Source organism: Sturnus vulgaris, chromosome 7, assembly GCF_052056855.1.
Source record: "Sturnus vulgaris isolate bStuVul1 chromosome 7, bStuVul1.hap1, whole genome shotgun sequence".
NCBI classification, from domain to species: Eukaryota; Metazoa; Chordata; class Aves; order Passeriformes; family Sturnidae; genus Sturnus; species Sturnus vulgaris.
Window position 1 is genome coordinate 32,717,645 of NC_142249.1, and position 13,362 is coordinate 32,731,006.

The 13,362-nt window shown below is 40.5% G+C and overlaps 1 protein-coding gene across 2 annotated transcripts in view; it reads right to left on the reverse strand.

Annotated features, from left to right (window-relative positions):
- Positions 1-13,086, reverse strand: part of SNX4 (sorting nexin 4) — a 32,360-nt gene extending 19,274 nt beyond the window's left edge. Inside the window, exons 1-5 of one of the 2 annotated variants that reach the window (XM_014871800.2) lie at positions 12,853-13,086; positions 11,752-11,867; positions 3,645-3,783; positions 3,418-3,567; positions 2,314-2,361 (exon numbers count right to left, since the gene is read on the reverse strand). In XM_014871800.2, the coding sequence (XP_014727286.2) occupies positions 2,314-2,361; positions 3,418-3,567; positions 3,645-3,783; positions 11,752-11,867; positions 12,853-12,996 (597 nt within the window). In that variant the 5' untranslated portion in view covers positions 12,997-13,086. The remainder of the gene's footprint in view (positions 1-2,313; positions 2,362-3,417; positions 3,568-3,644; positions 3,784-11,751; positions 11,868-12,852) is intronic. The other variant, XM_088168326.1, reaches the window with a different exon arrangement.
- Positions 13,087-13,362: the final 276 nt, after the last annotated feature.

A 13,362-nucleotide genomic window follows, 5' to 3' on the forward strand; every position in this document is an offset into this window, starting at 1 on the left:
CTGGGAGAAAGCAGGTTCATTGTCACCACTGCGTGTGACATTTCTCTAAGAATATCTTGCAAAGGGAAGACAAGGCAGCATGGAGAAGCATGCCCCAGATAGCACAAGGAACACAAAACATTGCAGGAGCTTCAAGTCTTAGCCATTATGCTTATTCAGAGCACTTCTGAGGCTTGTATAGCCTTGGATCTCCACTGCCATACCCCAACAAATCAATACACAAGCCAGTTACATTTTGGGTTGTTCACACACACCTGCAGGTACTCCTCACACATCCTCTCACAGTACAAACATCACCTAGATACACTGACATTACTAGAGTCATTCCTACTGAGCAGCTATTTCCCAGAACCCTGTATTTATGTTGAAACAGCAGGCACCAAAGCCGTTTGAGTCTGTTGGGGCAGCAGGCACATGCAACAGCTTCACACTTGGAAAGGACAACTTCCTACCCTACAGTTACAGGGCAAATTTTTGTCACAGGTACACGTAGTGCTCTGAAGGAAGAGCTCAGTAGGTTCATACAAGCACTGTCAGGCAGAAGGCACAATCCTGACAATGCTCAACCATCTCAGTAGGGCTATTTCCTTTTTGCCAGTTGCAGCACAGTAACTCTCACACACTACTTTTGAGCATTTACACAAGAGTTAGACTTCTAGAGAAACATGTGTCCAGTCTTAAAATGGATTTAAGAGCAACATGCACAAGCATTTTAGAGATGAACCACCCATCAAATGAAGTACAGCTGAGGAGTTTTCAGAGAGTTAATGCCTACTATGATCCTATAGTCATTTATGTAAACTAAAGAGAGATGGGAATTTTCTCCTTCCTACAGGAAGGGTTAAAAATTCCAAGTGACAAATCCCTTAAATTAAAAATCCCTTAAAAATTAAGTGCTGGGGTTGGGAGGGAGTAAAGGCATGATACAGCTGGCAGAATAAACAAAGTTTCCAACATCAACATTCAGCTATAGCATGCTACACTGCATTAATACCCAATTTAAAGTTTAGAGAGTTCAAATCCTCTCAGACAAAAAATACATCCTGCTTAAATTCAGCAGAGGCAGCAGAAACATAAACAAATGGTCTAATTTCAGTCTAAAACATGCACTGAATAGAGGTTTTCCTTCCAGTGTAGTGCTCAATACTGACAGTTTATACTTCAGATGTAGAATAAGGAAGATTCTTTTTATCAGGCTTTTGAAAAAGTTATTTTTCTTTGCTAAGGAAACTGGAACTGTAAAGGAAAAACATACACAAATCTAGAAGGAAAACAAGACCTTTTCATCTCTCATTTAATCTACAATGTAGTTTCAGGGAGGCAAATATTCTCAGCATTCTGCTATGAGTTTTCTTCCATAAACACACCACTGTGTGCTCTCCTGAACACACCCTGTCAGTACAAACTTTCTGAACTCCTATGAGTGTATGCAGCCTCAGAGCTTTACATTGTTTGCATTGTGAATACTGGCAATATACAAACCCAACTGTGATGGAAGAGAATTATTGTCAACTTAAGTTATCAACAGTAAGTGTCAGTATCAAAGCCCCTTGGACACTGAGGATAAGGGCACCAGGGATTTTCTTTAGCTCTCACTATTTAGAATAATTCTTCATAATCCACCTAGCTTTCAGTTGTGATTTCATGAGAGCAGATCACATTACAATGAAACAAAAAGCTCAGTATTTGTCCCCATACAGTAATTCTTTCAGACACAGCCTAGCAATCTATCAGCTTCTCAGATTCTTGACCTGTACAGACACACGACCTCAGATCATTTATTCCTACAAGTCTTCCACCAATTTACCCAGCCATGAACTCGCTGATGTCAATGGGGATAGTATTACTTTGAGACACATTCTGTTAAACAGTTAAGGGGCACCAAATCCGTCTGTCTTAGTCCCTTTCACCAACTGCTCCTTGCAAAGAAGTCCTACAATTCAGACTTCTTTGCTTCCTTTTTCTGACATCTTGCACCTCTTACCAGACTGAATCTGACACTCACCTTTAAAAATGCTAAACTAAACGGAAAACACAAAAATCCACTGCTGTGGCCTCAAGTTCATTACTTTTAAAGTTTATAAGGATCATACTTCTACGTTACCAGCAGAATTACATAGGCATGTAATAAGCCTGCTAGTGAACTGCAATCCTACCTATCACATGCAAGAACATCACTGTATTTTGTAATAACAAGTATTCAATGCCTTTAACTCATTCTTACAGCAAACATCCTTTCATAAATAGCCTAAAAGATGTTTGCTGGAATATGTCTGTCACAGCAATCATGAGACAAACAATTACAGTAATTACCTTCAACTGAAATCCAGTCTCATTCACCATTTCTTTCCATCCACCTTCCTAAAAATATAGGAGAAGAATGTTCAGTTGGAGTGATTTAAGAATGCTGCAGCTTTTGCAAGTCCCTGTGAGAGCCTATATCAAAGGAGCTTCACCAGTATGTCTGGCTTCTGCCTCAGTTACCATCCCCATGGCTTTTCCAGAATCTGGGTTAAGAATAGCCCATCATTGTGTTGTGTTTACATACTAATCTCCCCCCAGAAACTCTCATCTTCTCAATTACCTCAATCTACCAGCTAGGAGCAGGAGCCGCACTGCTTTGTCTGAAGAAAAGTAGATAACATATTTTGCCTCTGAGATTACCAGCATCTCCAAGGACCTTTGCAGCTCAAGGCAGAGAGCATACAGGTGACAACAGTTTGCAGGGCACATGCCATCACCTGGCTCAGGTGTACTGGCTGGTTTTCCACTGTCTTCAGCTCCCATACATTGGTTCACCCATATACTGTACCGTGGCAAACACAGCTGTTCAGTCAGTATTTGGAAACCTCTCATCAAAGCACAGAAAAAAGAACTATCCTACATCTCCTGAAGCTGAAAGTGGCAGAATGCAATGCTTAAGCCGACAATTGGACCATAACTTTTGTGAGAATGTATTGTAGCAGTTTTGGACCATGACACATGAATGGATCACGATCCAAACCACAAGGCTAAATAAACCATGGATATCAAAAAAGCAAATTGGAAGCCAGAGCTGTCCCTGCAGTCAGCAGTATAGCATAGTAACTAGTTCAGCTTTAGCCCAATGGAAGAGCTCCCAACCAAAATGCATTAAGTTCCCAGCTGGCTGTTCCAAAGAGGTGGAAATTCTCTCTTAGAAGCCTTAAAACTTGACTGGAAAAAAGTCATAAGGTAGATTAGAAGGTCGACTGTACAACTGCAGGCTGCTTTCAAGAAGCTTTTAGCTAGACAAGCCTTTTCCACCTCAAGTTTATCCACACTGTCTATCTTTCCTCCTGACACAAAACAAGTTATGGATCAATAGAAAAGATCAAAAGGACGTTATCTTAATTAAATAATCACTAAATAATGTATTTAGAAATAATTTTATTATACCTGCATTAAAAATGCATAAAAGATCTTGTCTTGGCAAAGAACAGGATGTGAAGCCACACGTAACAAGAAGTTTTCCAGACCAATTCTTCTTCTTTCCACAAAATCTGGATCCATATTATCTGCTGATAGCTTATGCCAAACAAAGTCAGCCTAGTTAAACAGAAGAGTGTCAACAGTAAATTAAAAAACAAACAAAACAAAGCAAGCAACAGTTCCAGTTTCCTTACCCTTTTTTCTGGCAAAGGTGGAACAACGATATGAGGGTAGGTAACTGACAAATAATTCCTCAACAACTCAAATTCACTGTAGCGTCGCCACAGGGACTCCACTGGGGCACATTGTCCTTCACTCTGGGACTCAACAGCTCTGAAAGATAAAGCAACACATTTGAACATTAGTGAGCTATCACCTACTCCCTCAAAAGCCATCAGAGCAATTACACCAAAGGCTCCAAGAATAGTAGTGATTACTGCATGATTTGCCCATAACCTAAAGCAATGTTAATTAATTTCATGTCTACATACCTGATCTTAAAATATTTATATTTTCTGCCTGATAGCACTCAGATTTGCTAGGAACAAAGGAAAAGTCAATGCACTCACACATCAAAAACAAACAGGTAGGTCAGAATCAAGTAAAGAGACACACGTGGCTTTGTCCACATCATTACAGAGATAGCCCTATTTCTCTTGGAACAGTGTTAGGTTCAAAGTCAGTAAAATTTCATGAATACCTGAAGGATACAGAATATTATAAGAAGAAATTTACTATTCAGTGGGAAAGTCCTCACTTCAGAGGAAAAAAATTGTCTTGCATACAACAGTTGATATAGTTAAAAGCAAAACTTTAAAAATATTAAGATATTTTAAAGGATAGTTTTAGAAAAAGAGCAAATTTCCAAATATTTCCAATTTTCTTTTTTTGTTAAAAGTGACGCATTTTTATATTTAAGGACTAAAAAGTAGCTAGAGCAAGCAGGTACAAAATTGATGTGTCTGAAAAATTTGTTGAAGACTTAAAACCAACATGACCTAGCAAGGTAATAAAGGATTTTTTGTTACCATAAAAGGAGAAATCACTGAATATTGTAGGATTGGAAAGTAATACAAAAACTTGACGAGAAAAATAATTTTTCATACAAGACATTCAAAGCAACAGAAATACCTTGCAATATCATAAAACAAGCATTGGGTAGTAACACTTCCAGCAGTTAGCATACGCCAGAATAAACACAGAGAGAGAATTCACACAAGGCACTTAACAGAAAACAGTGATATGTATAACTTTATTCTTCATTTAAGTGACAAAGCACTGGCATAAACCTACATGGAACACTGCTGACAGATGAGTTTGGAAGGGACCTCTGCATGTCTCTGATCCAATTCCCTAGCTCAAAGCAGGATGTTCTGAGCCACAACAGAACATGGGTTTTGAGTAACTCCAAGGACTGAGACTCTACCACCACATTGAGCAACCCACTCCCATGTTTGACAAACCTCACAATAAAGAGGTTTTCTTACTTGTACATGGAATTTCCCACATTTGAATTTGTGGGCACTGTCTTTTGCCCTCTCTCAGCATCACAGAAGGAGTCTGACTCTATCTTCTTTACCTCTTCACCAGCTACAAGTAGTTATTCATAACATACTTTGCAGAAGAGAGTGCTACATTATTTTTTCTAGCAAAAGTCAGGCTTTACAGTTCTTGAATTCTTAAGAACTTTCTGAAGTTTTAAAACATCTAAGTAGCACACAAATTATTGATAATTTTGTAAGTTATTCTTAACCTACAAGGTCAGATTTCTAACGATCTTACTGAAAGACAAACAATTCCACTCCAAAGCAGCCCCAATTATTTAATATATTTAAACAAAATACAAGGTGCCTCTATTGGTGTACTCTCATTAGAGAACAGTCTTGCTATATGCTTTGGTTTAATTACATTTAAGGTGGAATAATGTCATACAGAAGAATGCAAAAGATACTTTTTTAACTTAGTAAGGTGGAATGATTTTTATGTATCTACCCGTGCCTTAGGGAAAGGACATTAATTACAGGTGACTGAATATGTAGGAGAAACTTCACAACTAAAAAGAAAAAAAGGATAAATTCATAGCATTCAACACAAACTGCTGCAGATTAAAACTATTTGAGAGTCACTCAAGAGAAAAAGGCAAGCACACTGCTGACAGCCACTACTCACACTGCCAGCATGTCACAGGATTCTTCCCTATTAGAATATTTTAATTCAAGGAAGCTGCACCTGCAAATACTGAGTTCTGAAGAGGGTAAGCTCAGCCTAGCCTGGACTGACAGGCTGTGCAGCATTCCTCCCCACACTAACTGCTGCATCATTTAAATCTTAAAAGAAGACTTCAGCTCAAAGCAGGTATCTAGTGATGGAACTATTGATGAGTAAGAGGTAAATTTGAACAGATAAGGAATTGAGCTGCTCTGCCTCAAAAGATTAATTGTTTAGTCAAAAGCTGAAGGCACAAACATTACGTTCCTAAAGGAGAAACTCCCAGCAGGGTTTGGTAAACAATCTGGCCATTCAAGACACATAAAAGTACTTCATAATTACAGATCCTTTTTATCTTCAGCTTCAGCAGCCTACCAACCAGCTGCACTGACTTACACCATGGGATTCAAGACTTCCCCATGGGTTTTTGTCAACCCTTAAGACTGCTACCATCAATATATGATAGTATGATGGGGACCCTGCCTGAGCAGAGGCTGTACAAGTAAACATAAATAGGGAGACAAGAAAAACACAGGTCAGGACTGCCCAGCCACATCCCAGGAGGACACATCTGTGCTTCAGATACAGATGCTGCTGTGCCAGCCTTCTGAGAGGAGAATGATCCACTCTAAATCATGCTTATAATGCTCTGTAATTGTTTTGCAGAGTTAATTAGAAAGTAGGAGCAGCAAAAGCTATGCTGAACCTTAACTGTGGGAAAAAAAAAGAAAAACAGCTCTATAGAGAAGCCTAGTCCTACATCAGCACAAACCACTACCTTGTTACTTGAAGTTTTATGCCCACAAAGGGACTCAAGAACTCCAGGAGGAAGGAAGCAGATTGCCAGACCAGTTCATAGCACTCATTACATCTACCATGCCCACACTGAAGACACTAAGAACGTTCACTACATCTAAAGCCTACTGTCAATTTATTCGACAAAGCAGATCTGTGGACAACAGCTACGCTTCCTCCAGTCTCAGTTAATCAAGCTTTACGACCCTTGTGAGGGACTCAAAAACCTCACACTATATCCTGAAGAAAAAGATTAAATTACTATCAGAAAATCTTGAAGGTCACACCTGCCTGTGTAGTTTATTCTTTCTAAACTAGACAGCATCTGACACAACCACCTCACCGTAGTGTGTTAAGCAGCCTGACATTATTCTTATCTCAGATCATACTTGTTTCCTTTATTCTAACACACATTTATTCTCAGTGTCTCAGAACTGCAAACACTGTCTTTTACAGCTGCTTTTATCTTCATCAGGAGGGCACCTATGTAGCACCTAACAAAAAAGCCATGCTTCTTTACTTAATTGATTTGAATACATTTAAGACATTTTGAAATTATCTGTATCAGTTGCAGATTCCCCCATACACCCAGATTTACAGTAAACCCCCAGGCTGTGCTCTCTAGTGTATACAATCCTGCAGAGTTGGGTAAAGGATGGGAGCAGCAAAGTTCTTTGCAAAGCTGTGCTGGGAAAGCACTGCACAACCCTCAGTTAGATGCCTGTGTCAGCACCATGGCCTTTTAAATGAGATAATAAGAGTTTGAAACTGCATGGATGGATTTAGGACAGGCAACCAAGATGAGAGAATTTTTTTTTTAAATCACACCAAAAACGTCTCCACCTGGTTACATATGAGGTCATAAAATATCACCAATTACAAGAGCATTTCCTCCCCAGGAACACCATTTCAGAAAGGAAGTAGAAATCCACAGAGGTACTCATTACACTTAATACCTTCAGTACCATCTAATTTTTTAGACCACGTTATGAACTCCCCCATTAAATGTAAGCATTGCAGACCAGTTTCAATTAAGATTATAATCACTTGTTGACATTCAGTCGAACTTCTCAATTTGTTTTGGTTCTAAAAACACAGTATAATGCTTGTACAGTCTTCAGGCAGCAAAACCATATGTTTCCCCTTTAAGTACGCTTTTAACAATGCAAGTTATTCATCGAATGAACCAACCTGCCTGAAAAAATTAAAAAGACAAAATTGAAACCTTCAGCTTTTACATTTATAACTGATGTTATCATAACCAATTCAAAGATTACATTACTCCATGTCTCATTTATTTGCCTTAATTCAAAGTGTCAACGTGAAAACTTTAGTCCATCTAATTAACCTCTTCTCACTTCCCATTTAAAAGTAATTATCTTAAATGAGCCATTAAATAATTCTGAATGCAATAAAAAGACAAATGGCTGTAAAGTACTAAATCAGACAAGAAGGAAATACACAGGTTTATTTCCTTGTAAAAGCAATCACCTCTTCAACGGCAGAAGCAATAACTTTGGTTTCAACCTTCGACCTTCCAGTGTAGGAGAAGTGACACTTCCACTCCCTGCAGTGGGCAAGGTTCACTCCCTGTGCAGAGGAACACCATTTCAGAGGGATGGGCAACATTTTCCAACAGCTATTTAGAAATAGTCTCTGTATTCATGCCTCTCAGACAGCTGATGTCTAATAATTGCTCTATCTGGCAAGCTCTATGACAAGGAGGCATTTCTCTTGCCAGAAGATTTTTCACAGCAAGGTGATTCTTTGGTTTTTTTACACTGTCACCCAGTTTACTATATTTAACTAAAACATACATTTTTTCAGGAAGATGATTGATTCATAGTATCAATCAAGTAAAAACCAACAGAAAACTAAGTTCTCAAAACCTCTCTCTTCTTTCACCTCCCAGTTCTCCCCTGTTTAAAGCTCATGCTGAATTTAGACTTTTTCCCTCATACCTCCTTTGGAGTACTTTGGACTAGTCTTCCTGACTCCCATTGGCCAAAATCTGCCCTTTCCTATTCTATCAGAAGACAACATCCCTCTGTGGGCATTCATCCTGTGCCTCTTCTCAGGAAACCCATGCCTGGGCTTTTCGTTTAGCCCAGTGTGAAACAGGAAACTTTGAGAAGGGTCCTAAATAAAATGTAGCAAAGGAAAAGCTGAAATCTCACAGTGCAGCTCTGCTATCACCGAACTGTGTCCTGGCCAGCTACTGATTTACTAGTTTATTTCTCTCACAGAAACTTCTTTAGAAATTCTCACACTTTGGATGCAATCCAAGGTCTTAACAGAGAAGCAGGTAACAATCATATCACAATACAACTAATACTGAAAACAGAAAGATGAGTAACTTCCCAGACATACTGCAAGAGTAAAAAGGAAATAAAACGAGCCCCCTTGTCAAATCACTGCAAGAGGAAGTGAAGAGTAGTAGGGCTGGAAACCAGGGATCCTGCTATTAAGTGCTCAGATACCAGGCTGCACAAACTTATGCTACCTTTTCCTAAAGCCACATTTAGAACAAAAAAAAAATACATGCTAGTCATCATATTGTTTGATCAGGAAGGCCAGGATAGAAATCTTCTAGTCAGCGGAGATGAAAGGAAAGTGAACTAAATAGAAGTGCCCTACTACTACAGAAGAAATTGTTTACATTAAAGGAGGCCAGGAAAAAAAGGCATTCCCTGTGTGTCCTATAATTAAAAGTGCAATACCACAGAACACTTTAGAGGTGCTCTGCTTCTGATTAACTTTCACTCTGTCATGAGAAATAACAGGTACGAAGCCAGGAGTCAGAATCAGAGGTTTATTCTACCTGAGTTCTTGTAGTTTTCATGCAGACTGTTATAAGACACAGCTGCCTAAAATTCTAATAAACAAGTCTGGATTTAAGTAAGATCCTGGATATTTGCTAGTTCTCTTATAGAAAGCAAGTAATATGCTGACAACATCTCAAGAAGGAATATTTAGCTACACATCTTAAGAATTTGTACTTGCTTCAATGCCATTCCCTACAAATAGGTAGAAGTGACCTCTGCTCTCATAGGGAGAATACAAAAATTGATTTCTTTTCAAATAACTGTATAGTTTAACAGAACCTGTGAAACAAACTGACATCATGACTAATTGACTGGAAATAGCTCATCATAAAAAAATTGAATTAGCTAATGCAGAAAGGTCTAAAGGAAGAAGATGCTTTTGGGAAGCACAACCCTTGGAATTTGCTAATGCTCTGCAGTCTACAGCAATGGCGTTTGTTTTGTCTCAAAGAAATATATCTACATCAAAGTATAATATCATCTTAGTAAAAATCAACAAAAGCCAGACAAAAAAAATGAGCATAGTAATAACCCTTTTCATTTAAAAAGAAAGAGTAAGTAACAACATCACTTGCATTTTGAAAACTTTTTCACCAGCACCAGTGAAACTTATATGTTAAAGGTTTAAGCACTCAGCTCCTGTTCTATAACAAATATAGCATGGTCATAATTGTATCCATCTTGTGTCTCTTATTCACCCAGATAGAATTCCTCAATTCAAATCGAAATTAAATCCTAGATAGTAGTAACGGCAGAACCCCAATTCACATAAATATAATGCAACTATTATTAAGTGGTCTTCCCTTTATATTACTATAAACAGTTTTATTCTTCAGCTACAAAATATCTTATTACCCACAAATTACTGTGAAGCCCACCTACAGCTACAGGCTCAGCAGGAAGCACATTTAATAGTCACCAATTACATTTATGCAAGAAATTTTGCCTTCTCAGCAAAAGGAATAGAGAACCTATTTTATTAGTGATGTGACAAACCCACATTTTCAATTGCTCTGTGACAAACATGTAATTGGTCTTGGTATTTGCTGACCACAGAGCAAAATAAATCTTAATGAAAGAACACAATCTGGCCAGCAAAGTACAGTTTTGCCACTACAGAAGAACAACTGGGAAAGACCAGTGGGAGCAACTCTAAAGTAATGCAAGGGTGACTGGAAAAGGAGATACAGTCAGCATGTTCTGGGGCTGCATAAATCTGCCCCCAGAGCACACTTCATATCACAGTTAGGCCCCAACGACTCCAATTTTCTTCTCTTTTCCTTCAGAAATATCATTACAATAAAAATAACACTACTCACATGAGAAGGTGTGATCTTTAATATCAATACACAGTAAAAGTATTTTTAAGTATCTTAGCAACTGTCAAAGAGCGACAACATTTGAAAAATATAAGTCTATTTTGGATTTTGTTCTTTAAGTTCAGCAAAAATATATAGTAAACTTATCCCAGCAGGCCTGCAGTCAGTGTGACTGGTGTGTCCATCAGCTAAACAAGTAAGAAGCTTTTTAACTAGCAGGTAGAAAGCTTATGTGACAGTATTACAATTTGAACTCTTCAGAGCCTTTCCAAAATGTAACCGCTTTGTTTCAGAAGGTTTTTGTTGTACAGTGGGTAATTCCAAAGGCAAGGCCCAAAGGTGAAAACTAGTAATATAAAGAAGAGCTAAACAAAACTCATAACAAAAGTCTAATTTCTAAATTCTTGCTTCAGCTAAGTAACATGATCCCACATAATAGGAATCATCTGTTACTGTTTGGGAAGGAAGGATAAGTAAGAAGAGATTTTAAAGTTTTGTTCACTATTAAATACTTGAAATTTTGTGTTTGTGGTACTGAGAATGTTTATCATGCCAGTAGTACTAATCTTGTTTACACAAGAAGATTGAGAGCAGGAAGTTCCCCACTGAAAGTTCAAGCTAGTACAAAGAAAGGAAATAGTTAACTAACTCTAACCCTTAAACCATCTACAAGGAGTATGTGGTAATTAGATCAAGCAAAACACTCCAAATATAAGCTGAGCAATACATTTTGACCACATGACATAAGTCATGAGACTTCTTTTTCTTGTCATGTCTAGTAAGCTTAACAGTTACTTTAGACCTCTCTCACATAAAATCTCACAAGTACTGTATAAATTTCCAACTTATGTCCAAGAAATAACCAAGCAGTTGCTGACACCATTTTAATACAACTTTCAAACACACATTTTCCCACCTAGCTCCAAATGAAGAATTGCAGTACACCATTACACAATACCAGCACTAGTACTGAACTCGTTTCAAATTTTCACAGGCAAAGATTCTCCAGAGTGGGTTGATAACCACATAACAAAGCACAAAACAGCTAAATCCTCTCATCAACTGTACCTGATTATTTTTAGGGGTGGAAGGAGGGAAAATCTGTTTAGAATGGCACATCCATGTACTCTTGAGACTGAGCTCTCATCACCCACCTAGTCTCAATGAGGTAAGCAGTGTATGTTTCTTGTATGTTCATGGCATTCCTCCCAGTCCGTTTTTCAGCTTCTGAAACTGTGATTTCCATTTTCTTTGCCAAACAGTCTTCCATCTTTTTAGAAGAAGAAAATAAAGATTCATGTAATATTAACCACACAAGGCAAAGGCTACTAAGCTTGCATGCCCTTCTCCCACACTACATTTGTTCAAGTAAGACAAGTCTCTGTGGGATAAAGGCTTTGACAGGGGTTTGCTTTATACCTATGTTCTGTATCACACTTGCAAGCGAAAACTGGAAACCTGCTTTAGGGGGAAAACAGAAAAGTCAACAAACTGACAACTTCAGATACCAAAAACCATCCTGAGGCAGGAGGATACAGAAACGAGGAATACTTTTCTTTACAGGTAACAAAGTAACCTTTTTTTCAAAAAAACAAACACTCAAACCCCAGTACTTTCTATCCAAACACTTCCCAACTACCAGTGAATTCCTCCTCAGGACACCCGGGACACATGTAGCCACGTCTTCCCTTTCACAGGAAACAGAATATATCCGGACCAAGACATTAGTCTTTTAATCTCCCAGAGGAAGATCTTTATCTTTTACACACTGGCCGCCAGTAATCAGTAAGGACCACACGCCCACTATGGAAAGGAAAAGGTGCACTGAGCAGGGAGGGGGTGTCACTTGTGCAATTAAGGGGGGAGGGGGGAGACAAAAACATAACTGATAATAATAATCAATAATCTGACATTAAGGACTAGGACAGAGGGTGCACAAAGCTCTCTGACAGCGGCCAGGACGGGGCTGCAAAGAGAACCCCGCAGCTCCGAGGGTCACGCCGCACAGCTCTGCCCCCTGCTCCACCGAGCAGGGCTCGGCCCCAGGCAGCGGAGGAAGGGCTCGTCCCACCTGTAGCCCCTTCCTGCCGCGAAGGGCAGCGCTGGGCGAGCGCCCGGCCCTCCCCGAGCCCCGCTGTCCTCCCCGCCCGGCCCGGGCAGCGCGCTCAGGAAAGCCCGGTGCTCGCCCGGCGGAGCAGGCCGTGAGCCCGGGGAGGGGGACGCTGCCCCTCCGCCGCCGCCCTCCGCACCCTCACCGCGGCCAAGCGCTGCTTCGGAGGCAGGAGGGCGCCGTCGTCTTCTTCCTCCTCCTCTTCGTCTTCTTCTTCCTCCTCCTCCTCCTCCTCTTCCTCCTCCTCCTCCGGGCGGCTGTCGCTCGGCTCGGGCTCGGTGCTCTCCATGGGGCTCGGGGGCTCGGCCGCGGCGCTCCGCGCAGGCGCTGAGCGGGCTCCGGGCAAACCCACGGCCGGTCCTAGAGCCAGGCCTAGAGCCGGGCCGGGCCGGGGTGTGTCCGCGGGGCGAGGCGAGGCGAGCCGGCCCTCGCCGCCTTCCGCTGCCCGTGCTCACGGAGACGCTCGATCCCGGGGTGCTGAGCGCGTCCTGCCCGCCCCGGTGCTCAAAAGGGGCTCGTTCGTGCCCCTGTGCACGGACACCCCTCGCTGTGACTCTGCTCCGCTCGCCCACTGGCAGCCTTGAGCCTCCTCTCCTTGTCTGGGACAAAACTTCCCCTGGCCCCTCACCCGCACTCTTACAGATGTAAATGTTTA